General features: G+C 50.1%; 1 protein-coding gene and 1 long non-coding RNA gene across 5 annotated transcripts in view; one reads left to right on the top strand and one right to left on the bottom strand.

The window, feature by feature from the left end:
* The window catches only part of DNAJC6 (DnaJ heat shock protein family (Hsp40) member C6), a 42,372-nt gene that overhangs the window by 12,363 nt on the left and 6,271 nt on the right, over window positions 1-23,738 (bottom strand). The window contains exons 2-9 of one of the 4 annotated variants that reach the window (XM_053984568.1): window positions 20,847-20,976; window positions 8,822-8,972; window positions 8,016-8,065; window positions 7,771-7,919; window positions 4,202-4,324; window positions 2,098-2,231; window positions 1,241-1,435; window positions 400-517 (exon numbers count right to left, since the gene is read on the bottom strand). In XM_053984568.1, coding sequence (XP_053840543.1) covers window positions 400-517; window positions 1,241-1,435; window positions 2,098-2,231; window positions 4,202-4,324; window positions 7,771-7,919; window positions 8,016-8,065; window positions 8,822-8,972; window positions 20,847-20,859 — 933 coding nt within the window. In that variant the 5' untranslated portion in view covers window positions 20,860-20,976. Of the gene's footprint in view, window positions 1-399; window positions 518-1,240; window positions 1,436-2,097; window positions 2,232-4,201; window positions 4,325-7,770; window positions 7,920-8,015; window positions 8,066-8,821; window positions 8,973-10,254; window positions 10,335-20,846; window positions 21,053-23,738 lie in introns of those variants that run through there. The other 3 variants (XM_053984565.1, XM_053984567.1, XM_053984566.1) reach the window with 3 other exon arrangements.
* On the top strand, window positions 424-19,536 carry LOC128811184 (uncharacterized). Its single transcript, XR_008438263.1, has 3 exons — window positions 424-510; window positions 2,145-2,262; window positions 19,189-19,536. It is a non-coding gene; the product is annotated as an uncharacterized LOC128811184 (long non-coding RNA).

Raw genomic sequence — 23,738 nt, 5'->3', positions numbered from 1 at the left:
CAATATTCCCAATATTCCCATCTGCCTTCAACCCTGCTGCTGCAGCCTCCATACAGCAGAAAACCTTCAGGAATAGGTCTTCTTTCCCTGCTTCTCTTTATTTCTGGGGTCTACTTTTCAGTTTTGTAGTGAAATGAAGCTGTTCCCGCTGAATACATTGGAGCAACAGGCTTGTGTCCCAAAAAAATATAAAACCATTTCACTTGGAGTAGAGGCCTCAGGGAAACATCATCTACACAGCAAAGGGCACCAACAATGAGTGGAGAGGAGGAAAATACTCACTGCCCACTCTGCAACTTGAATATTCAAGTTTTAAATACGTCCTCAAGGAAACTATGTTGATTCCATGTTTAACCAGCTCTTAGTTCCCCACACAGGAGAAGTGAAACCAGCTCCTACTTTGGCTTGGAGACGTCCCCCGATGGTTGATCTCATGTGGTAGACAGAGACAACAACATCTCCATGGACAGTGGCTCCCAGTGGGATCAGCACCTTCCCTTCCTGCACACGGTATTCTCTTGGAGGGGAAGAGGAGGAAAGCCAGGGTTAAGCTCCCTTCCACCACGTGTCCACATCAAAGCTCTCGCCTCCTTCAGGCCAAGCAAGGAGGAGCATTCAATGTTCTGCTTGGTTAGAACAAAAATATTCCACAGGGGAAACCAACAGAGCACTGGATGATCTCTAGGAAGATATCCCACTTCCTGCCAACCTCAGATCCTGATGTCTGTGGCTATCCCACCCCTGCCAACCTCAAATCCTCTTGTCTGTGCAGTTATCCCACTGCTGCCAACCTCAGATCCCGATGTCTGTGCAGTTATCCCACTGCTGCCAACCTCAGATCCCGATGTCTGTGCAGTTATCCCACCCCTGCCAACCTCAGATCCCGATGTCTATGCAGTTATCCCACTCCTGCCAACCTCAGATCCTGATGTCTGTGGTTATCCCACCCCTGCCAACCTCAGATCCCGATGTCTGTGCAGTTATCCCATTCCTGCCAACCTCAGATCCTGATGTCTGTGGTTATCCCATTCCTGCTAACCTCAGATCCTGATGTCTGTGGTTATCCCACTCCTGCCAACCCCAGACTCCCTCTGGCCATTTATTTCAACCCCAGGCACTAACTCTCAGTGAATATCTTCATTTAGCAGCAGCCAGGCAATGACTGCAGCTCAGATATCCCCCAGCAAAGTGGAAGTGGCTGCATCCCGCTCCTGAGGGAGGCAGGGGTCACAGAACTCACTTCATCCTCTCATACTCCTGGGAGGTGGTGAGGATCCTGGTCTCTCCGCTGAGGATGTCGCAGAAGGGCCGGCAGCCGTTGCGCTGCTTGTTGAAGCAGGGGACGGGGCTGAGGGTGACTGACTTGATCGTGAGTGGTTTGCAGTGGGGGATGACAGGTTTGTCTGCTATTAGGTCACAAATGTACCCTATGTACCTGCAGGCAGAGAAAACCAGGGCTGACATCTCCACTTCTTTCATTTCATGCTCAAAATCTGCCTCAAAATCCAGCGGCAGCGCCATTTTTCGGAGGCCTGGGACTGGAGTTTCCATATGCTCTAACATCCCTGCAGCTGGCACAGAACCTGCACTTGCAGTGCTGTTTCTGTGAGGATGCAGCTGGCACAGAACCTGCACTTGCAGTGCTGTTTCTGTGAGGATGCAGCTGGCCCAGGAGAGGGATTCTCCAGGGCCCTGTTAACCACAGGTTCAGCATAGGGTGGTTGGGTTGGAAGGACCTTTAGCAGTGATCTAATCCCACCCTCTGCAATGAGCAGAGACATCTCAAATAACAGAATAATTCATGTTGGAAGATCTGAAGGTCACCTGCTCTCTGCTCAGAGCAGGAGCAGCTTCACAGCTCTACCTCAGAACTTGGTTTTGTTCTGGGGGTGAGACCCCACCAGGGATCTCCAAGGAAAGAAATCCCACAGCTGCTCTGGGCAAGCTCTTCCAGCACCTGATCCCCTCTCAGTTCTGAGGAACACTGTGGGATCTCACCCCTGGCTGAGCCTAGGGGCCAAAGCACACGTGCCCAGGTCTTTGGGCAGCTTTGAGCAGGAGGAATGGAGCTCACAGTGCTGAGCCAGGGTACTGTACCTCCTGTGAGATGGCCACAGTATAATTCCAGGTCTCTTTGTGTTCAGCAGCTGCACAGCAGGGCCAGGATGGGAGAAGAGGTGACAGAAACAGAACATTGCACTGACCAGAACTGCTGAGGCTGCACGGCCGTCCTGGCAAGGAAAGGGGCAGAGAAGAAAAACTGTGAGTATCAGAGAGATCCCTTAAATTCCAGCTCTCCACTCCTCCTGAAATCACAAAATATAATTTTTCCAGAAAGACTAGTGTTGAGACCACAAGGTGATGAGGTATTTTGAGTTCTGTGTCATTTGTTCAACACCCAGGACTTCAGTGAACAATCAAAGCTAAGACAAAATCCAGGGAGCAGCCAAAGCTGAGGGTGGTTTACACATGTTTGGAAAGCCCACAAGAGCATTTTGGCTGCAAATGTTGGTGTTTTGTGGCTGCTCCCCAGCTGTAATTCTATAATTATTTCAAACATAGGCCTGGAAGTGACCACAGGGGTCAGAGTGCACCCATCCTACAGCTGCAGGCAGTCCTCTAATAGAAATTTATCCTGGAAAAGGATAAACAAACAAAAAATCCAGCCCCAGGCTCCCTCACCCAAACACCTCCACAGCTCTGAGCTTACAGATTGCTCCTGATGGGATTTTTTAAGGTGGTTCTGGGGGAAAGTTTGCTGAGTCACATTGATAGATCAAAAATATAGGAAGAGCAGGAGAAAATCAGTGTATTCCCAGTGCCCTGGGTTCCTGATATACACCTTCCACTATCCCAAGTTGCTCCAAACCGCTTTGAACACTTCCAGGGATGGGGAATCCACAACTCCTCAAAGGCCTCACCACTCTCGCTCCTTGCAATTGTTTTTTTTTCAGGCCCCCTTTAGGCATTCCAGCCATTTTCTGTAGGATTTTCTGTACTGGAGACGATCCAGACCCCAAGAACCTGCTGACATGAACAGGCTGTTTGCTTTTTTCAAGTTCAGCCCCTGTCAGTTGTTTCTGGCAAGATCTCTCAGGTTCATATAAACTAAGTGGGTTTCTGCAGCCTTGTTAGAAAATGTTGGAAAGGACTCCCTGTTCTTTATCACATTATCCTGATATCCATTGCTCAAAGGACAGGAAAGGAATTGGATTTTCGAGTTGGATTTCCAGGATTGGAGGCATCAAGTGCATCCTTTTCTCTCTTTGAAGGGAATTTACGTCCTGGAGCTGTGGCTGTGCTGTGAGAGGCAGAAATGCCAGGCTCACATGGGAGCTCTGTGCAACTTGGGATCAGTCATTTCCTCCACTCCTCCCAGTTTCTGCTGATCAGGGCTGACAGCCTCCTGGTTTAATTTAGGCTCCAGGAGCAAAGCAGAACTCTGCTTTTGGGCATTGCTGTCAATGGGAAAGGTTGGATGGAGTAAATTAGGAGTGATCCAGGATCACACCACTCTACACAGCACAGCATTGCCCAGTGCTGAATAATCCCTCTGGGGGTTTCCTTCAGCCAGGCCTGACCTCTCCTGTTGGCAAGAGACTTCAACAGTCCCCATTTCACAGCTCGACAGAATTCCCAGCTCTGTGTTTCCTGCCCCATTTCCAGCCCCCTTCAATCCAAAGGCTGCATTTTCTCCTGTGACTACTTAGATTAAAATCCAGAACACAGAATCACAGAATGGTCTGTGTTGGAAGGAACCTTAAAGCCCATCCAGTGCACCCCCTGCTATAGGCAGGGACACCTTCCACTGTTCCAGGCTGCTCCAAGCCCCATTCAGCCTGGCCTTGGGCACTTCCAGGGATCCAGGGGCAGCCACAGCTTCTCTGGGCAACCTGGGTAAGTCACAGCAAGCTGACAGCTCTTGGGTGAAATTCAAACCTTTCTCCTAGAGGATGATTTTGACCTCTCTTGCTTTGCATTCCTGCTTCTCATTCAGTGATCCTCTTCCAGCTGAGCTTTGGGTGATGATGTCCCTTCCTCTGGGTCAATGCCATGCCATGCCATGCCATGCCATGCCATCCCATCCCATCCCATCCCATCCCATGCCATCCCTCCTCTTTCAGGAATTGTCCCCATCCTGGCACACAGCCTCCAGACACTCCATGAGCAGCTGTTGCAGGGTGCTGTGGGGTGCACTCACCATGCAGTGGATGACACAGACGTTTTTGGGGTTCTGCTGCAGCCAGTTGTGCATGTTCTTGCAGACAGCGTAGAGGTTGTGCAGGCTGGGCGCCTGCCGGACGGGCCAGCTGCACTCAGACACCTGCAGGGATGGCACCACCACAAAAACAGCTTTGTGGGAGCACCAAACAAGCCCTGCTCTACTAATTCTCCCTGCCAAGACACCTACTTGTCCTTTACAACCACGAGTTGTGTGCTGGAATCCTACTCCACCTCTCCTCGTGCGTAACTCCGCGCCGTGGCTCGCATGAGTTATGAGGAGGCAGACAAAAAAGCTTTCTCAATGAAATGACATTGGGCTGATGTGTTGTTCCTGACTGCACATTTTTCAAAATTTACATTTCACACCAGCTTATGTGGAGGGGCTCTTTTAGAACGCTCCAGTCTCGCCTCGATTTCTAAAGCCTTTGTACAACGCGTCCCTAAAAACTGCTCTGATTTGCACAGGGCACTGAGCAGCTGTTGTTCTGAATCCTTCTCTGGCACAGCATTTCCAAGCCCTATGTGACAGATATTAAACTGATGAAAGGGAAAGTTCTGTTAAAAAAAAAATAATCCTATCTGAGTATGTTAATATATGAGCCAGAAAAATGAATGGCTCCTTAGAGCTGAAACCCCACAAATCTTAAAGTATGTCTGGTTCCTACTCCTCTGTGCTGGTTCTGACTCAGCCCTTGCAGTCCCAAGCAGCACATCAAATAGACCTCAATAGACATCTCCCTTTTATCTGGTTTTAATTGAAATATCTTTTTTTAAAAAGGCATTTCTGGCCAGAAGAAATTTAAAGGAGGAATGTCCTGAGGCTTGTCCTCAGCTGAAGAATTGGTTCTCTCTCTCTCAGCTGACATTTGGCTGCTGCTCAATGGGAACAGGGAAGGAAGGAGATGATTTGCCCAGATGTTCTTAAACAGCCACATGATCCTCAGAACTGTTTCATCTCTCAGAGGAAGGAAATGCTCCAGGTTTTATAAAACTTGCACTTCGGGTCCTGTCTGACACCTGCACAACATCTTGGAGCAGAAACAGGCACCCAGATTCCAGCCAGAGCCCTGCCAGGCTGTGCCATGTCCAACAAGGATCCCAAAGGCTCCCATGGGATGCAGGGCCAGACCAAGCTGGCAAATTCCATTTTTGTCTCACAGCAAGTTAGATATTTGTCTGATTGCTTTTTAGATCTGTGAAAGTTTTGGTCTCCAGGGTATCCTGCTGTGAGCAAATATGGCTTTGTGTTGTAGAAGCCACTGAACAGGTCAAGCAGTGCTCAAAGTTTGGAGAGCAGGGAGTGACCATTCCCAATTTATCCTCTTCACCTTCTCCTGTCTCCAGAGTTTGTTTCATTCCTTCTGTTGTACGTCCTTGATTTTCCCTGTTAGAATTCCTGCAGTGACCCTTCCACTGACAATCCTCAGAGCAGACCTCCTTGCCAAGCATCTGGAAAAGCCATTATCACTTCTCTAATAAATAATACACATCTCCCACCAGTCCATAATTACATATTTACATTGCCTCTAATTACACATCTGCCTGATAGTTTGCAATTAGGAAATTAAATGTGTGCTTGGTGTTTCTATCAAACAGAACCTCACCAGCACTCAGCACAGACAACCTTGGGGAAAAGCAGCTAGAATTCTCCAGCTCTGGGAATAAGCACTTGTTTGATTTTAGCAGCAGGGCAGCAACTGCCAGGAACGTGACCCACGAGGGGCTTTGAGGCTTGGGTTTGTTTCACGTTAGATTTGAGTCCTGTGGTTTGAAACTGCTCTCCTCTCCTCTCCTCTTGGGGACACAGAGGGGACAATGGAGCACAGCCACGTCTCTGTTCAGAGCCCTGCTCCGGGTGGGGTGGAAGGGACCTTAAAGATCATCTTGTTCACACCCTGCTGCCTTCCACTATCCCAGGGTGCTCCCAGCTCTATCCTTGGACAATTCCAGGTTTGGGGAAAACCTCTCCCAGTGCCTCACCACTGTCCCAGTGCCCTCTCCTCCTCGGCAGGCTGGGCACCTGGAGCTTGCTGACCCACTCAGCCACTCCTAGGCAGGGAAATGGCCCAGCAGGACACGAATTCACCTCCCTCCTGTGCCACCACGCAGCACAGTGAGCCACTCTGATCTTAGGAGCAGAAAATTTTAAAGAAAGCAGGAACTGAAAAGCTTTTCCTGTCAAAGAACAAGTGTATCTCAGTGCAGCTCAGCTGATATCCAGCAGAAAACTCACTGGGGTTTCACCTCCTTGAGAGCCCTTTAATATTTTTTGCAAGATATACGAAGCTCAGTCTGGTAATGATTTAATGTATTGTGTTGTTCACACTTCTTTCTCATGAAAAATACTTGGAATCAGGACTTCCCAGCCCCTAAACTGAAAACACAATATTTTATTAAAAGATCATTTTATTTTCTTCCTATGTGTGTCAATGCAATGGTTCCAAAGCACCGAGCTGTCCTTTGAGAGTGACATTAAAAGTCACTTGTTGAGGTGTTGGGCAGGGTGGCAGATAATTCCAGGGATTCAGGAATTATGGCCAGCTCACACAGCAATAGGTCTTTAATGCTGGCCTTTCAGAAGTAGATAAATTTTTCTCCACCCACAAACAGCATCAGTGATGCACCAAAATCAATCAGGAGTGAAGATTCTGAGCTCTTAATATCTCTTAATTAGTCTTCCCTGTTCATTTACTCGTATTTGAAGTCTGGTTACTGATGGCCACAGAGAAATTTGCTTCAAGTGTCAGTGAGTGGTTTCTGGTGATCAGAATTACTGAAGATAAATTCAGCTACACCTCAAATTAAAACTGAATTAGGCTTAGATTAGATTCATTTACCCTGACTGAGAGTTAAGCCTGGCAACTGCTGCTGCCTTTTGGGTTGATAGCACCAAAAAGTTAGAAATTAAAAAAAAAACCCCAACACCAAAACACAGCACTCCCTTGTGGGAGAGGGAAAGAACAGGAAGTTTTCAGAAAGATTAAATCTAATCTTGCATTGCAGCAGCAGCATTTCATAGAGATTTCCTCTAAAAGCCATTAATGAAGCAGAGCCTCGCAGTGCTCCCTGATGCTGCTCTGGTTTTAGAGGGGGAAACTGGGCCAGGCAGTGCAGGTGGCTTTTTAAAGTCACAAGAGCCAAAATGCCCCTCAGATCCCGTTTCCATCCCGAGCTTTGCCTGCATGATTAAAGCCCAACTGCAAGAAAATCATCTCCCTCCTTCTATTGGTAATTTCTTCCAAAGGCTTTTCATTTTATTTTTTTCCTGCAGCAGCTCCAACACTGTAGGAGCAGCTGTAAAACTCTGGTTTATTCTTTATTTCTCTGCAGCCACTCCATGCAATGCCTTTCACTCCCCCAGGCTCCTCACATGAACATTATCCCTGAACTTTCCAGCTCTTTCATCCCTGTGCTCCCAGCTAAAACTCCCAAACTCACCCCAGCAGCTTAAAACCACTTCTAATTCCTAAATCCCCTTAAATTCTGGATACAACAGAAGCTGCTGCCCCTTTCCCTGAGGAATTTGGCCCTGTGGAAGGCACTCACCCTGTTGTGGAACTTGGCACTGCGATAATATTTGGGTGACAAGTTGAACACGGTGTAGTGGTCGGGGTGCCTGGAGTCCAGGAACGTCCTGACATCCTCAATGTGGTTCCTGAATCCCAGCTCCACGCCCTCAGCAGGAAAAGACATCACTGGCAAAGCAAGGAGAGGCCAGGATCAGTGGGGGTGGAGGGAATTCTGGGGTTTGGGGTATTGCAGGTTGTGTTTCTCCACAGAGCAGTGCTTACCTATGATCCTTGAGGTAATGTAGGAAATATCCAGCTCTCCCTTGGTGTAACTAAGAGACAAAGCAAGGGACAGAATTTAGGCACTTCAGCTGCACATTAGGAGTGTTTGCCCAGAAAAAACTACTTATCACACAAGGAAAAATCATCTTAAAATTAATGCTTGAGATGCAGACAGTGACCCAGCCTCCCCCTCTCCACATGCAATTAACTGAATACAAAACCTGCAAGAAAGGTCCCTTTTCCCTTTTGTCATTAATTTTTAGTGCCAGTTTCCAGGAGAAATCTTCAGCAGTTTGCACTTTGTAGATCCCTCAAATCCTCCGAGGTCTTGCATTAAATTTCCTTAATTTCTTGTAGCCCCTGATCCCTTAGAGGGGGACAACATGGGACAACACCAGGAGAGTCCCCAAAGCAAAGTCACCTCAGCCTCTCTTCCATTCCAAGGTGGATTTAGGGATGGGAACATCAGCAAGCACAGCAGAAATAAAATCAACAATCAACACCAGCGAGAAAATAAATATTCAAGTGGTGGCTCACTAGAAGGATCCCACAGGGAATCCTCCAGGAACTGGAGACCAGGTGCTCCACTTTCACAGGCATTTCCCAGATTTCAGGATGCTGATGCTCACTATGAAGCTTACATGGTTTTACTTGGGTTTTCCCCACTTCCTTGAGGCCAAACCTCAATTGGAGACAGAACCAAAGAAATTATTTGGGATTTTCCCTTCCTTCCTCAATCCCTGCGAGCTGTGCTTGTTCAGTGGGACCAGCAGCTCCTGGTTTTTCCTGCTTCAGGTGCACTGTACCTGGCCACAGACTGCATGACCTTGGAGGAGGTGTCCTTCAGGGTGTCCTTCAGGTTGTCCTTCAGGTTGCTGAAGAGCCTCCCTGCTCCTCCTTTCACCATGTCCAGCAGGCCTCCCCCATAGCTGGACTCCATGTCTGGTGACGAGGCACCTTCAACACACAACAAAACCAACAATTACAACACAACAAAACCAACAATTACCACACAACAAAGCCAACAATTACAACAAAACCAAAGCCAACGTCACTGGTTTGGAACAAACCCCAGCAACCCCTCTGCTCTGTCCACACCAAACACGTCCCCATGAGCTGCTGTGTGTCAGGCATGAGGAGGAAAAGTGGTTTTCCTCCTCCAAGGGATGAGGGATGGCTCCTTCCTGCCAGCTGGGCTCAGAGCTCTCAGCACTGCGTGTAGGTTGAGCGTTCAGTCTCAGCACAGTGAGGACAACAGGGTAAAAGATCTAAACTGGGGCTTGGAACTGGATGATCTGAGCATCAGCCAGGTGTACCCAGGTGGCCAAGAGGCCAATGGCACCTGGGCTGTGGCAGGAATTGGGTGGCAGCAGGAGCAGGGCAGGGATTGTCCCCCTGTGCTGGGCTCTGGGGAGGGCACACCTCCAGGGCTGTGTCCAGTTCTGGGCCCCTCACAACAAAACTGACCCTGAGGGCTGGAACATGTCCAGGGAAGGGAGAAGGGCTGGGAGAGGGTCTGGAGCCCCAGGAGAGGCTGAGGGAGCTGGGAAGGGGCTCAGCCTGGAGAAAAGGAGGTTCAGGGGGCCCTTGTGGCTCTGCACAGCTCCTGACAGGAGGGGACAGCTGGGGGGTCGGGCTCTGCTCCAGGGAACAGGGACAGGAGGAGAGGGAACGGCCCCAGGCTGAGCCAGGGGAGGCTCAGGGTGGAGATCAGCAGGAATTTCCCCATGGAAAGAGGGATCAGACCTTGGAACTGCCCAGGGAGGGTTGGAGTTCCTGTCCCTGGAGGTGTCCAGGCCTTCCTGAGTGACAAGGTGGGCATCGGGCACAGCTTGGACTCAATGCTCTGGGAGGGCTCTTCCAACCTAATTAATTCTGGGATTCTGTGATCTTCAAGGTCCCTTCCAACCAAAACCATCCTATGGTTTGAAGCTCCCTCACCTCCAACCCAACCCAGCCTGACTGATTTTCTCCCCACAACCAAGAACCACTTCCTCAGGAGTGAGAAAAGGACTCTTCCCATCCCCTGGGACATCCCTCGCAGGGGCTCCTTCAGGGCCACCCTCCCAGCTGACTGAAGGCTGTCCAACCCAAACTGTTCTACAATTCTGTGATAAAATGATAATTTAACTGCAAAAGCACCCCCCGCTCTCAGGCAGCCTCACCCATGGTGAGCTATCCATAAATCCTGAAACTGGAGATGCCATTGGGAAGGTGATGCTACTCTGATCCCCAGCACCTGATCCAGGTCCTGGACTGGTAAAATTAGAGGCCACCTCTCCTCTACACTGGGCTTCAGAACAGAGGATGGCTCCTCGAGGCACAGGAATATTTCTTTTGCCAAACTTCCTGTGAGTATGTTTAAAAAAAAAAAAACCCAAGAGAAAGGAAAAAATCAAAGAAGCTTGTTGGCTTCCAAGCATGGAATCTGTGTTTGATCTCCCCTCAAAAAGTTTGTTTTCATGTTATTCTGTGCTGGAAGAGCCAGGGCTCCAGGGCTGGAAGGAGGAGATGTTCAAAAGGGACTTTCAGTTCTGCAGGTCAGCTTTTAAAGGAAAGGAAGGCAGAAAAGTGGTAGCTTGGCACAGGGAAAAGGGGACAAAGGATCAGAGGTTCAACAGCACTGGGCAAATTCTTACAGCTGGAAATGCTGTAGGAGAGCAACAGAAGGGCTCTGAGAGTATGGAAAACTTAAAATCTTTAGAAATCAATGTGAAGATTTAAAAAGTGGAGAGAAGAGGAGAAACAGAGAGAAGGAGGCTTTCACTGTATTTCTAAGAGAAGCAGCAGGAGTCAATTCCAAGTGTCCTGTGTCCCCTAAAGCAGAGGATCAGAAAGTATGGCTGAGCAAGAAATGGCTTCCACTGCCACAGGGCAGAGATGGATGGGATATTGGGAAGGAATTGTTCCCTGTGAGGGTGGGAAGGCCCTGGAATAGAATTCCCAGAGCAGCTGTGGCTGCCCCTGGATCCCTGGAAGTGTCCAGGGCCAGGCTGGACCATTCTGTGTTGAGAATAAACCTCCAGCAGTCACCAATCCCAGAACCCCAGAATCACTGGGTTGGAAGAGACCTTCAGGTCTCTTCCTTCAAGATAACGAGTCCAACCCAGCCCTAACACCTCAACTAAACCCTGCCACCCAGTGCCACATCCAGGCTTTCTTAAACACCATTCCAGAACTTTATCACTCTTTCTGTCAAAAACTTCTTTCTAACATCCAACCTAAATTTCCCTCGGTGCAGCTACAACTGTGTCCCCTGCTTCTGTCAGTGCTGCCTGGAGACAGAGCCCAACCCCACCTGAGCACAGCCACCTTTCAGGAGCTGTGGAGAGTGATAAGGAAATACCAAATAAAGCAACAACCTCCTTCCAAAACTGAAATATGTCAGGTGGGAGCATTCCTGCCAGGGTCCACCCTCAGCAGTGAGAGTTCAGCTGAGGGAGCCCCTGCTGACAGCACCAGCATGGTGATGGACAGGATGGGAGATGGAGAGTGTGGAAATCCTAATTAAAGCACTTAAGTGCTAATTTTACAGAGGATCAGGAGAGGGGTGTGCAGGAGAACTTCTCCTCCCAGGGCAGAGAGAGCTTTGGAAGAGAACAGTGATCCAGGGGAGCTCAGAGGGATGTGCTCAGTACTGGAGCAGCTGAGGGTGGCAAAACCATAATTGTCTGGATTAGCCAGGCCAGGAAACTCATTCCTACCACAAATCCAGAAAGGAAATATCCCCTCCTGCTGTACCCTGCAGTGCCAGGAGCAGTGTTTGTGCTTATTCTCAAAAAGCACATTCAGAGCAATCCTGCTTTAAATGTGGGGGTTTGGGGGTAGAAATGGGGGAATGGAAGGGGTGTGACCTCGAGTGATGGGGACATTTTGGCACCTGCAGCCAGAGGTGCCCCAAAGTGACCAGCAACAAAGGGGTCACACCCTGCCACCAGCTGAGGGAGGTGCTCGCCGCTGGAATTCCACATTTGGCATCTTTCCCTGCAAAATCTGCACTGCTGGAAGTCCTGTCTGCCTGGGGAGGTCCCTGAGCAGCCCCCCCCAGACAAGGCAGGAGCCCTCCCAAGCACAGGCCTGAATTCCAGCTCTCCTGAGAGCCCAGGGGGAAAGCAGCCGACATTGAACAGGCATTTCAGACTCTGTCAGTCTGGGTATTTATGCTGATGAAGCAACTCTGAGCCTGAGAGAGGGGAGGTGGAAGGAAGACGCCTGGAAATTGAGGCTCAGCAGAGAAGTGCTGCCTTTCCCAGGTTACTTAGCAGGAGTGAACAGACCCTTTTTGCCTGGAAAGGGCAGACAAAAAGCAGACATGAAACCATAGGAAAGGAAGCAGGTTTCCCTCAGTCTGCCCAGATTTTGTGTAACAATATCTTCAATGTCAAATGAAGGTTTGTTTTTTTTTTTTTTTTTGCCCAGGGAGCTGCTGCCTGTGATTTTGGTAGGGATGGAGTGAGGAAGGATCTAAATATTCCCTGTTCCTCATCATGGAATCACAGAATTGTTTGGGACCTGCAAGACCATCTCATTCCATCTCCCCATTCCACGTAGGAAACCATTAAAGCTTCATCTCCCACCTTCCCAAAAAAAAAGATTTGGGAGTTTTAAATCCCCTCTGTATTCTCTTCCAATGGTACAAGAGCCTGGCATTACAATGGGGAAAATTTTGTTTGTTCCTGTATTTGTGTCCCAAATTCCCCATTTCTAATTTTTTTTTTTTTTTCTGCTTGTTGCAGCCTTCTTCCTCCCCACAAAGTATTTTTTTTTGGGGGGGGGGGGGGGGAAGAAAGGGTTTTTGCTTGTTTTATCCCCTAAGATAAAGGTGGAGGCTGCCCTGTGCCTGGGCAGAAACGGCCCTTTTAAAGTTCCCTGCACTGAAAGGAGTCGAGCCACTGTTGTTGTGGCTTCAGCAACAAAGCCTGGATTGTTTTTAAGGAACACTCAGCAAAAAAAAAAAAAAAAAAAAAAAAAAAAAAAAAAAAAAAAAAAAGCTGCTTTTTGTGCCTCTCCCCCCCCAGCAGCCAGCAGAGCTCACGTTCCTCCCCCAGCCAGCTCTCCCAGCAAAGCCTGCCTCGTGTGGGACGTGCTTTCCCACCAGCCTGCAGGAGGAAAGCCAGGCTGCTACAACTCCAGCATCACCCTGACATGCTTTCCACTCCTGGAAGTGTCTGCAGGGGAGGAGGAGCAGCCCTGGAGCAGAAATTCCTGCAACAGCAGGGTTGGAGCATCCTTTAAAGGGTTTCTCATGGGTGGAGGGCTGTTGGGTGCAGAGCAGAGAATCCACATCCCTGGGTACCCTCAGCATTCCCAGCTCCTGCTGTTCCCCACATTCCATCTTCCAGAGGATTGCAAAGAGGAATTTCACCTTCCCTGCCAGGGGAAGGGTGGCAGGAGCTCCTAAAAGCAAATCTCTGGGCAGTGGCTCCTCTGCACCCAGTGATAATCAATATCTGAGATATTATCAAAATCAATATCAGAGATCTGAGGGCTTCACCTGCCAGCTGGGCTTGGAACAACCTGGGATGGTGGAATGTGGGCTTGGATTGAGATGGGCTTTAAACTCCCTCCCAACCCAAATCACCTGTGCTTCTCTGGTTCTAACTGTGTTTTAAGGGCACAAAATCACATCCTGAAACCCAGACCTTCCTTCCAGCACATATTCTTCATCTGGACAGCTGAGCTTTACCACATTTAAGCCAAGACTAAACCATCAATGCTGTTATAGGCACTTGCATCCTATCTTGGATCAGACACAGCCCAGGTGTCAGAATTGCATCAACTTTTCAACAGTCACTGGCTGATGGATTGGGACAGAAATCACCACCAGCAGAAGCAACTAAAACAGTGATAAAGGGGCATTCACAGGGAAAACCTGCAGAAATTACTTGGGAAGTTCCTTGGACTCAGACAGACCCTAAACACTGATTATTTTTTTATCTAATTTTTTGCTACCAGTCCTATCTGTCCCCTCCTCCTCCTCCACTGTCCCAGATTCCTGGTAGAGTTAGGTTCCCTACAAGGCTGAGCACAGATATCTTAGTGTGTTATTCCATAAAAATAAGCAGCAAAGCATGTGCAGAGCAGAACTGCAGGACTGCAGCAGCAAAGAGGCTCTGCTCATTTGATAAAACCAGTGCTGAGACCCCCAAGCCCAGGTTTCACTCATCCTAACACTTCCACTGTGCCAGGCTGCTCCAAACCCCACCCTGGGACATTTCCAGGGATCCAGGGGCAGCCACAGCTGCTCTGGGCACCCTGTGCCAGGGCCTGCCCACCCTCACAGCCAGGAATTCCTTCCCAGTATCCCGTCCAACCCTTCCCTCTGGGATTTTCCAGATATTCCCCCTTCTGCTGTCACTCCAGGCCCTCATCCAAAGGGTAAAGCCGGAATATTTCTCTCCTAAGCCAATCCTAATTGTCTCCTAAGACAATCATGAGGCACAGAAGCATCCCCAGCACCAAGATATCTCCAATAATTTATTCAGCTGAGCAGGGAGTTGTTGTTTATGAGGTTGTTGTTTGGGGTTTCTTTACTGCAGCCTTCCAGCAGTTTACTGGTACTGCCCCATCCAGGCCTTTTGCCTGGAGGAGATGGAAAATGCCTCAAAACAGGAGAGGTTTAGGTTGGATTTGGGGAAAATTTCTTCCCCAAAAGTGTTGTCCAGCCCTGGCAGGAGACATCCTTGGGAGGAGCTAAAAGACAATTTAAAAGATGGTCTGAGAGGGCTTTTCCAACCTGAGAAATTCCATAATTCTGTGTTTCTGTTGGACAACAAAGGGTCCCCGACCTCCTGTGGGAAGCACTCAGAGCCTCTGGCAGCAAACTTTGGCGTAAAGAACTCAAGAACCTCTTTTTGTGCTTTGCTGGGATAAAATTCCAGAACTAACATTGCATGAGCCCAAAGCTTTTCATCCAAAGGTTCATTTGAGACTGCTTAAATGTAAAGCTCATGTAAAGTTGAAGAATTGAGGCATTTCTGCTTTTGCTTGAGAAATAGAAACAGAGGAGTGCAGCTTGCACCAAAAACGTGAAGGATTTCCACAAAGAGGGGGTTTTACTCCGTGTTTTTTTAAAAGAATAGTAATATTGAGAGGGGAGGGGGGGATTACCACCCAGTACCCACCAGATTTGCTTAATTTGTTAAAAATTTCCCCTCATGAAACTCATCTTCAGCAAGGCTCGACGGCGAGCCACCAGCACGGAGCATGAAATCTGTCTTTGAAGTTGATCGACATTCTCTCTGCTTCTCCCCCCCTGTCAAAACAACTGAAAAAAAGACAAGACTCCTGCCAACACCCAATCGTTCAAGTGTCCAAAACACACCAAGCAAACAAAGGAGCCATTAAACAGAACCTCCCTGTTTGAAAACGCAGCGAGCGGGGAACACAGGACAACATTGTCAGGCCAGGCCTTTGTCCCCGTGCCAGTGACATGGAGATGTCTCTCTTCTGACTCAGAGAAAAGGAGTCACCAGAGCACAAGACATTATGTTTGCAAGTGTAAAACAGCTCAAGAAATCTCAATTTCACCACTTGCAGTGTCTTTCAGAGGTTTTTTCTTCATGGTTACTCTGCCTGATGCAGCACAGAGCACAAGCAAGTCCATGCCCCAACTCTTTAAAAGCTCTTTTCTATCTTATCTAAATTATAAACACCACAGAACAGCACAGAAAGTTTTTTTTTTCCTTTCATAACAACTATCCTTGCTGTTACTTTTGCATCTTATTTCCTAGAAGCTCTTCTTTCAATGCTCAGCCAGCTGCTAAGAAAGCAGAATTGAATGCCACAGCAAAAACCCAAATAAATTGGCTTCTTCAAAATTCTGCCTGGTTCTCATCTTGAGAGCACTTGCAGCAACTTAAAAAGAGAGAGACAGAAGCAGCTCTGGGTAGATGCTTTTCTTGGAATCTGGTTTTTGAACTCGTGGTGTTTTGTGTCCTGCGAGGTTCAGCTCAGGTCTCTCTCCTCATCCATTTCCAAACCTCCATCCCAAGTCTGGGGCATTTGGAGAAACAACAGGAGCACAGAGACCCCACTGGAGTTGTGTGCTGTGATCCTAAATCATTCCACAGAATTTCCCAGCACACAGATCTCCCATCCTTGTGCTTGGGATGGTCCAAGGAGGAGCCAGAGCTGCTGCAGGGCTGGAGCCCCTCTGGAGCCAGGCTGGGAGAGCTGGGGGTGCTCACCTGGAGAGGAGAAGGATCCAGGGAGAGCTGGGGGTGCTCACCTGGAGAGAAGAAGGATCCAGGGAGAGCTGGGGGTGCTCACCTGGAGAGGAGAAGGATCCAGGGAGAGCTGGGGGTGCTCACTTGGAGAGGAGAAGGATCCAGGGAGAGCTGGGGGTGCTCACCTGGAGAGGAGAAGGATCCAGGGAGAGCTGGGGGTGCTCACCTGGAGAGGAGAAGGATCCAGGGAGAGCTGGGGGTGCTCACCTGGAGAGGAGAAGGATCCAGGGAGAGCTCAGAGCCCCTGGCAGGGCCTGAAGGGGCTCCAGGAGAGCTGCAGAGGGACTGGGGACAAGGCAGGGAGGGACAGGACCCAGGGAATGGCTCCCAGTGCCCGAGGGCAGGGATGGATGGGACATTGGGAATTGGGAATTGTTCCCTGGGATGTGGGGAGGGGCTGGGATGGAATTCCCAGAGCAGCTGTGGCTGCCCCTGGATCCCTGGCAGTGCCCAAGGCCAGGCTGGAGCAGCCTGGAAGGGTGGGAGATGTTCCTGCTCATGGCAGGATGAGCTTTAAGGTCCTTTCCATCCCAAACCATTCCAGGATTCTGTTCAGGACTCAGCTGACCCCTCTGTGCCAGCTCCCTGCCATCCATGAGGAGCCTTCCAGCACCAACCCTGTGCTTCTGCTTCCTGGCTTTTGCTTCTTTTCTCTTTTCACTCTGAGCAACACCAGTCCAAAAAAAAAAAAAATATTAAGCCAATAATCAGAAGCACTTGGGAGTTGGAGCAAAGCTGCAGCCACTGATTATTTTCCTTGCAAGAAGGTGTTTATGAGGCTGCAAATCTGCATTAAGAGAGGATGCCTGAAGATCTAATACTTTGCATAAGTCTAAGGAAATTAATAGAAAAACCAAACAGGAGCCCAGTTCCTCAGCTCATGGGAGTTGTTGACAGCAAACAGAGCTCTGTTAGTGAAACCAGCAGCAATTGGCCCCAGAACTGCCAGTGCTTTGCCTTCAGCACAAATCCTCACCCATCCAACAAGTGGAATTGCTCACTGGTGACCCACACACAAATATTCCACGGAGCACAGGGCATTTTCCTATGCCCAGGTGCAGAAGAAATCCAGTATGAGGGGAAAGAAGAGAAAGGTTTGATTGTTCACCTTTTTAACTTCGTTGGAAATGGTCTTTACCTGCAGCCAGAGCTGTGGCAGCAGGAGCAGGGCAGTGCCTGTCCCAGTCCCCCTCTCCTGGGGTCACTTTTGGCCCCTCAGGACAAGGACATGGAGGGGCTGGAGCAGGTCCAGGGTGGGGAAAAGGGCTGAGAGAGGGTCTGGAGCCCCAGGAGAGGCTAAGGGAGCTGGGAAGGGGCTCAGCCTGGAGCAAAGGAGGCTCAGGGGGCCCCTGTGGCTCTGCACAGCTCCTGACAGGAGGGGACAGCCGGGGGGGTCGGGCTGTGCTCCAGGGAACAGGGACAGGAGGAGAGGGAACGGCCCCAGGCTGGGCTAGGAGAGGTTTGGATTGGACATTTTGGGAAAATTTCTTCCCAGAATGGGTTTTCCCATCCCTGGCACAGCTGCCCAGGGAGGGTTGGAGTCCCCATTCCTGGAGGGATTTAAAATCCCTGTGGATGTGGCACTTGGGGACATGGGACAGTGCTGGCCTTGGCATGGTTGGACTCGATGACCTGAGAGAACTTTTCCAGACCTAATGATTCCATGGTTGTCTGTTCAGCTGCAATCACCCTGCCAGACAGACAAACCAGTGTCCCAGTGTCCCCCATCACTGGTGGCACTGGGCTCTCCACCCAGACCGTTCCCCTCCTCCACTGCAAACAGCAGCTGCTCTGCCCCACAGGAAACCATCACTGAAAATCAGGGGAAAAAAAGAAAAAAGGACATAACGAGCTTGGATATGGCCAGGGCACCTCAAGGATTTCACCTTCAGGGTCTGACACTGAATTCCACAGACAAGAGATCCCCCTGTCCCACCAAAACCCAGCAGCACATTCTTTTCCCTGAGATGGATTTTACCCCACCCTTCTCCTTCCTGAGGAGTTCAGGTCTCTTTTCCCAATTGAATTATTCTCAACCACTGCCCACCTTGGGAATTTCAACTTCGGCATCACTGTGTGGAGTCTGAAATATTTATAATACCAATATTTTCTCTACTAAAAAAAATGTACAGAAGGTGGGTGGTGTTTTTTTCTTGCTCCTGTTAAGCCAAAATCCCAACCACCTCATTTTCCTGTCTGTGTCTTACACTGGTCCCTAATCCTTGTCCCCAGTTCTCCATCTGCAGCCTGCATGAAAGATAAATCATGTCCCCCAATTCAGGAGCAGCTTCAATCACCAAATCACTCGGAATCACAAGCACACCTGAGGGGTGGATTTGGTTCTTTAAGCTGTTGCAATTTCATAGTTGGCAAAGAAAAATGGCTTTGCAGTGAGCTGGGAGAAATTAGGAATTTATCAGCCTGAAGTGCTCAGATGAACAAGAGAGATCCAAGTGTGGAGTTTGGGTTTGGAACAGAGCATCACACTCAACACAGAAATTTTAAAATTTTGTTTGGGAACAACCACCAAACAGTCCTTATTAAATAAAAGGATTATTAAAAAAATATTTATCCTATAAATAGAATTCAAGGGCCACATTAAGACGTGAGGTTTTTTGCTGCTCAAGTGCCAGGTGTGTTGTTCAGAGCACCTGCAAAATTGAGGCAGTGAGAGTGAACTGAAAGAAGAAAACTCTGGCTGAGACAGATCCCTTAAAATTCAGCTCCCAAATCCCAGAGCCAGCCCTTGATCCAGCCCATGTGTTTGGGAAGAACATCCTGGAAACTGGTAGAGGCCATTAATACAATTTAATGCTCTAGGCTAGAATCAGAGTAGCTGCAGAGTGGAAATGGCTGAATATTGCAGAAAACCTGTAAATGAAGGCATTGTCTGGCTGTCCATGAGCAGGTTTTTGTTTTTCTTTTTTCTTTTTTTTTTTTTTTAGCTCAGCAAAACCAGAGAACCAAATTGAGCTGCCCAGGATGAGGCTGGAGAGGAGCCCTTCACCTGCCTGGATGCCACGACCACCTCCCACTACTCCTCTGCCTCTGGTCCCTGCTCTGGTAGGAAATTCTTCCAGGTAATGGCCTTTGATGATAGATATTAACCTGCCTGCAGCATCTCACCATCCCAGCGGCTGCAAGGACCCAAATCACTCTAACACAGCAGCCCACTGTGAGTAAGGAGCTGCTGGCACAGCCTGTGATTATGAGCAATTGCAGCAGAGATGTTGTAGCAGCAAATTCAGAGATGTTTCTGAAGTTTGGGAGTAAAGTAAGTTACAGAAAAACAAGCACCAGCCTAAAAGAAGACTTGGAATCAAATTCAGATGGCAAAGGGGAAGAGGAAAACATGACTGAAAGTGTTCAAGGAGGTGGGACAGGGCTGGAGCAACCTGGGACAGTGGGAGGTGTCCTTGCCCATGGCAGGGGTGGCACTTTAAGGTCCCTTTAACCCAAACCATTCTGGGATTTTATGATTCTTGTTACATCAGAAAAAATGGGCGGGGGGGGAAATCAAGGATAAGGCTCTCCCTGCCCAAGCCCAGCCATGGCTCATTAGGGCTTTTTTCCCTCAAAAAGAGGTTACCAGGTTAGGAAAAGATGCTGTATCTGAAGTGCTTGTGGGGTGCCTCTGGCCCAGCCCTGTCCTTCATGGAACAGTGCAGGTGTTTTCCTTGGGAATTACAGTGCTGGGCCAAGGAATAAAGGGTTCAGACTGAAAAAAGGGGAAATTTGGGTCAGACTTGCAGAAGGAATTGTTCCCTGGGAGGGTGGGCAGGCCCTGGCACAGGTGCCCAGAGCAGCTGTGGCTGCCCCTGGATCCCTGGCAGTGCCCAAGGCCAGGTGGGAGCAGCCTGGGACAGTGGGAGGTGTCCCTGCCCATGGCAGGGGTTTGGAATGGGATGAGATTTCCAACCCAAACCATTCCATGACTCTGTGATTCTGTGCTGCAAGATCACCCTGTTACGGGTGGCCATGAAGGGGGTCCCTCCCAAACACCCGGGGGGTTTCCCTGCACCACTCTGAGCTCCACAAGTTCCTGCAAAGGCTGTGGATGCTCCTGGGGGTGGGCACAGGTAAAGAACCAGAACCAGAGGGGTCCCTTCAAAGCATGCCCACTCTCCCCATTCCTGGTTAGCCAGGCAAATTTGAACCTTTCGAGGTGAAGAGCTCTCTATCCCATTACCAGCCATAAAGACCATCTGCTCCCTTACTCCCTGATTAAAAAAAAAAAAATGGTGCACGCTGCACATCATCTATCAGAATTAATCCAACTCACTTTGATGAGTGCCTTTTAGAGGGGTGGGGGGAGGGAAAAAAAAAAAAAAAAAACCTCAGGACAATTTTCAGTCCTGAAAATTTTCAGGGAATTCAGTCCGTCGCGGGGGAGGAGGGCGGGGGGGGAAGATCCCAGAGCGCTCCATCCATTTTCCCTCATGCTTCACACTCTTCATCTCTCGGAGCGGGGGGATCAGGAGCCAGCCCCGAGGAGTCCGCGGCGCTGCCTCCCTCCATCCCAGCGCGCCCGGACAAAGGGCCGCTATTGTCCCCGCGGCCACCGAGCCCTCCCGGCGAGTCGCCGGCCCCCGCCCCGCCGTACCTGAGCTGTCCATGGTGCTGCCGCCGCCGTCGGCGCGGGGCTGCGGCTGCTGCTGCTGCTGCTGCTGCCGCCCGGGGCTCCGGCCCGGCCCCGCGCCGGCCCCGCCGCGCTCAGCGCCGCTGTCCACGAGCTGCAAGGATTCATAGCCGTCACTGCCGGGCTTTTTCCGGTAGCTCCCGAGCAGGCTCATGGGCGAGCCGGGCGGGCGAGCGGCTCCGGCGCCGCGGGCGGGAGGGAGGGAGGGATGGAGGAGGGATGGAGGGACGGAGGGAGGGCACGGCGAGCGCTCCGGCCGCCCCGAGGGGAGGGGAAGGGCGGGCCCGGAGCGCGGCCGTCCCCCCCCGCAGCCGCCGGAAGCGGGCGGGGAGGACGCGGCGGCCGGCGGGAGCGTCCCGCTGCTGCTCCGCGCTCGCCCAGCGCCGGCTGCCGCTAGCCGTCAGCGAGCCCAAAGCGCTGCCTCGACAGCGCTTCCTCCTCCGGGCCGCTGGCCCTGCCTTCTGGCAGCGATCCCTCGCCTCATCCCGCCGCTGCAGGGCCGGGTGCGCGGCCGGGGGGAGGCTCTGCCAGCCTCCGTGACACCGAGGTGTCGGTGGCACGGCACGGGAAGGTGCGTTCCTTGCAAGGTCACTGCCTTCGGGGCTGGCACTGCCCGCTCTGCGGCCTGCAGGAGGAGGGGTGGCGCAGCACTTCTGCAGCGAGCCCCAAAATCCTGAGGAGCGCCCCTGGGCCGCAGGAACGCCCAGCTGGGCGTGGGCGGGGAAGCAGAGGGACCCCAGCAGCTGATCCCGGTGGGATGATGCACCCAGCATCCCAAACTCTGGCTTGTGCCACCGCTGCCTCTGGCTCCCAGCAGGGCCACCGACTGCTAAAGCCATTTTAGTTGTTGTCACCCATCTATTTTTAGCTGTTCCCATGAAAACAGACTCTGGACCAAGCAGAGCGTGGCCCTGAGCGAGTGATGAGCTGTGCCTTGCTCAGATGCAGTTTTCAGCCAGGCCTTCTACATCGTAATTTCATTTTGCACAGAACAGAGGAACCCAGGGATGCTCCAAAGGAAATGAGCACTATTAAACTCTAAGTGGATTTCTTTGTAATTTAAGGAAAACTAAAGGCAAAAGGAAGCCCTAGCAAACAGGCATGAGCATGCCTTTGATCTCTGGCAGAAAGGGAAGTTCTCTGCTCAGAAATTAGCCCAGCTTTGTTTCTAAAGCAATGACATCAATAAGCAAGGCCAGGCTGGACAGGGCCTGGAGCCACCTGGGATGGGGGAAGGTGTCCCTGCCATGGCAAGGGGTGGGCCTGGATGAACCTTAGGTTCCCTCCCAACCCAAATAATTCTGGGATTCTCTGATTCCAGTCACTTGTGTAGCAACACCCAAACCTTGAGGTATCACTGGCACCTGGCTGAAATTTCCTGGCTGAAATTTCCTCTGGGGCAGCAGACATCTGGTGCAGCCCTACCTTGTCATGTGCTATTGTTTATGCAACCCCTGAGATTTCATGGCACGGAGCAGACAAGGTACATCTGTGACCCAGAATTTCCCCAGAAAAACCCCGGCAGATTTACAAGCAGCAAACCAAAAATGAGCTGACCTGACATGAGCAGCTCCCTGTCAGCAGCAGGAACAACTTGAACTCAAGGTTGGGGTTTTGTTTTCTACTCCCTCCATACTTTGGTCTGTGTGGAGCAATTCACGGATTGCAACACTGGCCAGCAGGGAAGGGCCCCTCCCTCTTGGCACCCACAAGCAACAAGTTAATAAAATCTAAAATAAACACATTTTCTGAGCCATTTTGTGTATTCTGAGCAACCTGGGCTAGTGGGAGGTGTCCCTGCCCTTGGCAGAGTTTGAACAAGGTGGTTTTGAAGGTTCTTTCCAACTCAAGCCATTCCAGAATTCCATGATCTTTACTAGGAATCACATCTGTCAGCCTCTCCTGGTCAGTCTAGGATAAAACAATTCCTGGGAAGTTTCTGGGGGTGGAGGTGAATTTTCATTTGTTTTGCTTGCTCAAGTAAAGCCCAAACACATCAAAACATGTGGAGGAGAAACCTGGCAGGACACAAACCCTGCAGAGCCTAAAACCCATCACCATGCAGGTGTCCACCATCACCCATCAGCTCCAGAGGCTCAGCTTGGACAGAATTCCATATTCTCAATAATCCAGCAGCCCCTCCCTCACTGCTGAGCAGCCAAGGTCTGTCTGCCTCAGCTTTTTTCTTTTGGAAAAAAAACCCCAAAAATTGCTCCTCCTTGTTGAATCTGCTATTAATTTCTTTCCTTGTCCGAGGTTTTGGGGGGTCCCAGAGGAATTACCACCACAGCCTGGAGCTCCAGCTGGAAAAAGGGGGTTCTGCAGAGCACAAAGGGACAGAGCAGCCACCCCAGGGGATCTTGGGGAAGAGGAGGAGAAGGAAACAACCCCAAAGTCTCACCCTTGCTTGTACGAATTGAAGGATTAAGAAATCCTTTGGGGTTCAGGTGAAGCTGCACTCTTCCAGTGAGAAGTTTAGCTGAAAAGAATATATAAAATAATATTCCCCTCTCCTTCCCTTCTCCCTGTAAGTTGGGCTAAAGCAGGGCCACGTGGTTTCTCTGGTTTTTGGAGAACTACAGTATAAAAAATGCTATAACAACCAAAAAAAAAAAAAAAAAAAAACCCAACCAAAATCAAATAACTTTGAATTGCGCATGACTTTCAAAGCTGAAAAGGAAGGGAAGGAGCCCCTCAGGAATATTCATTTATTGAGCAGTGGCTGGTGACAGACCTGAGGTGCCCTGACTGAGGGGCAAGGCTGGCAGGGGCCACGAGGGCTGGGGAGGTGTTAAGGACATGCTAAGGAGGATTTTGTGTTGCTCAAGCCTTAAAAGATACAAACTCTCCCCATTC

Source organism: Vidua macroura, chromosome 9 (assembly GCF_024509145.1).
Source record: "Vidua macroura isolate BioBank_ID:100142 chromosome 9, ASM2450914v1, whole genome shotgun sequence".
In the NCBI taxonomy this organism is placed as follows: domain Eukaryota; kingdom Metazoa; phylum Chordata; class Aves; order Passeriformes; family Viduidae; genus Vidua; species Vidua macroura.
Note: the sequence above shows the minus strand (reverse complement) of the source record. Positions and strands in the feature narration are given on the sequence as shown.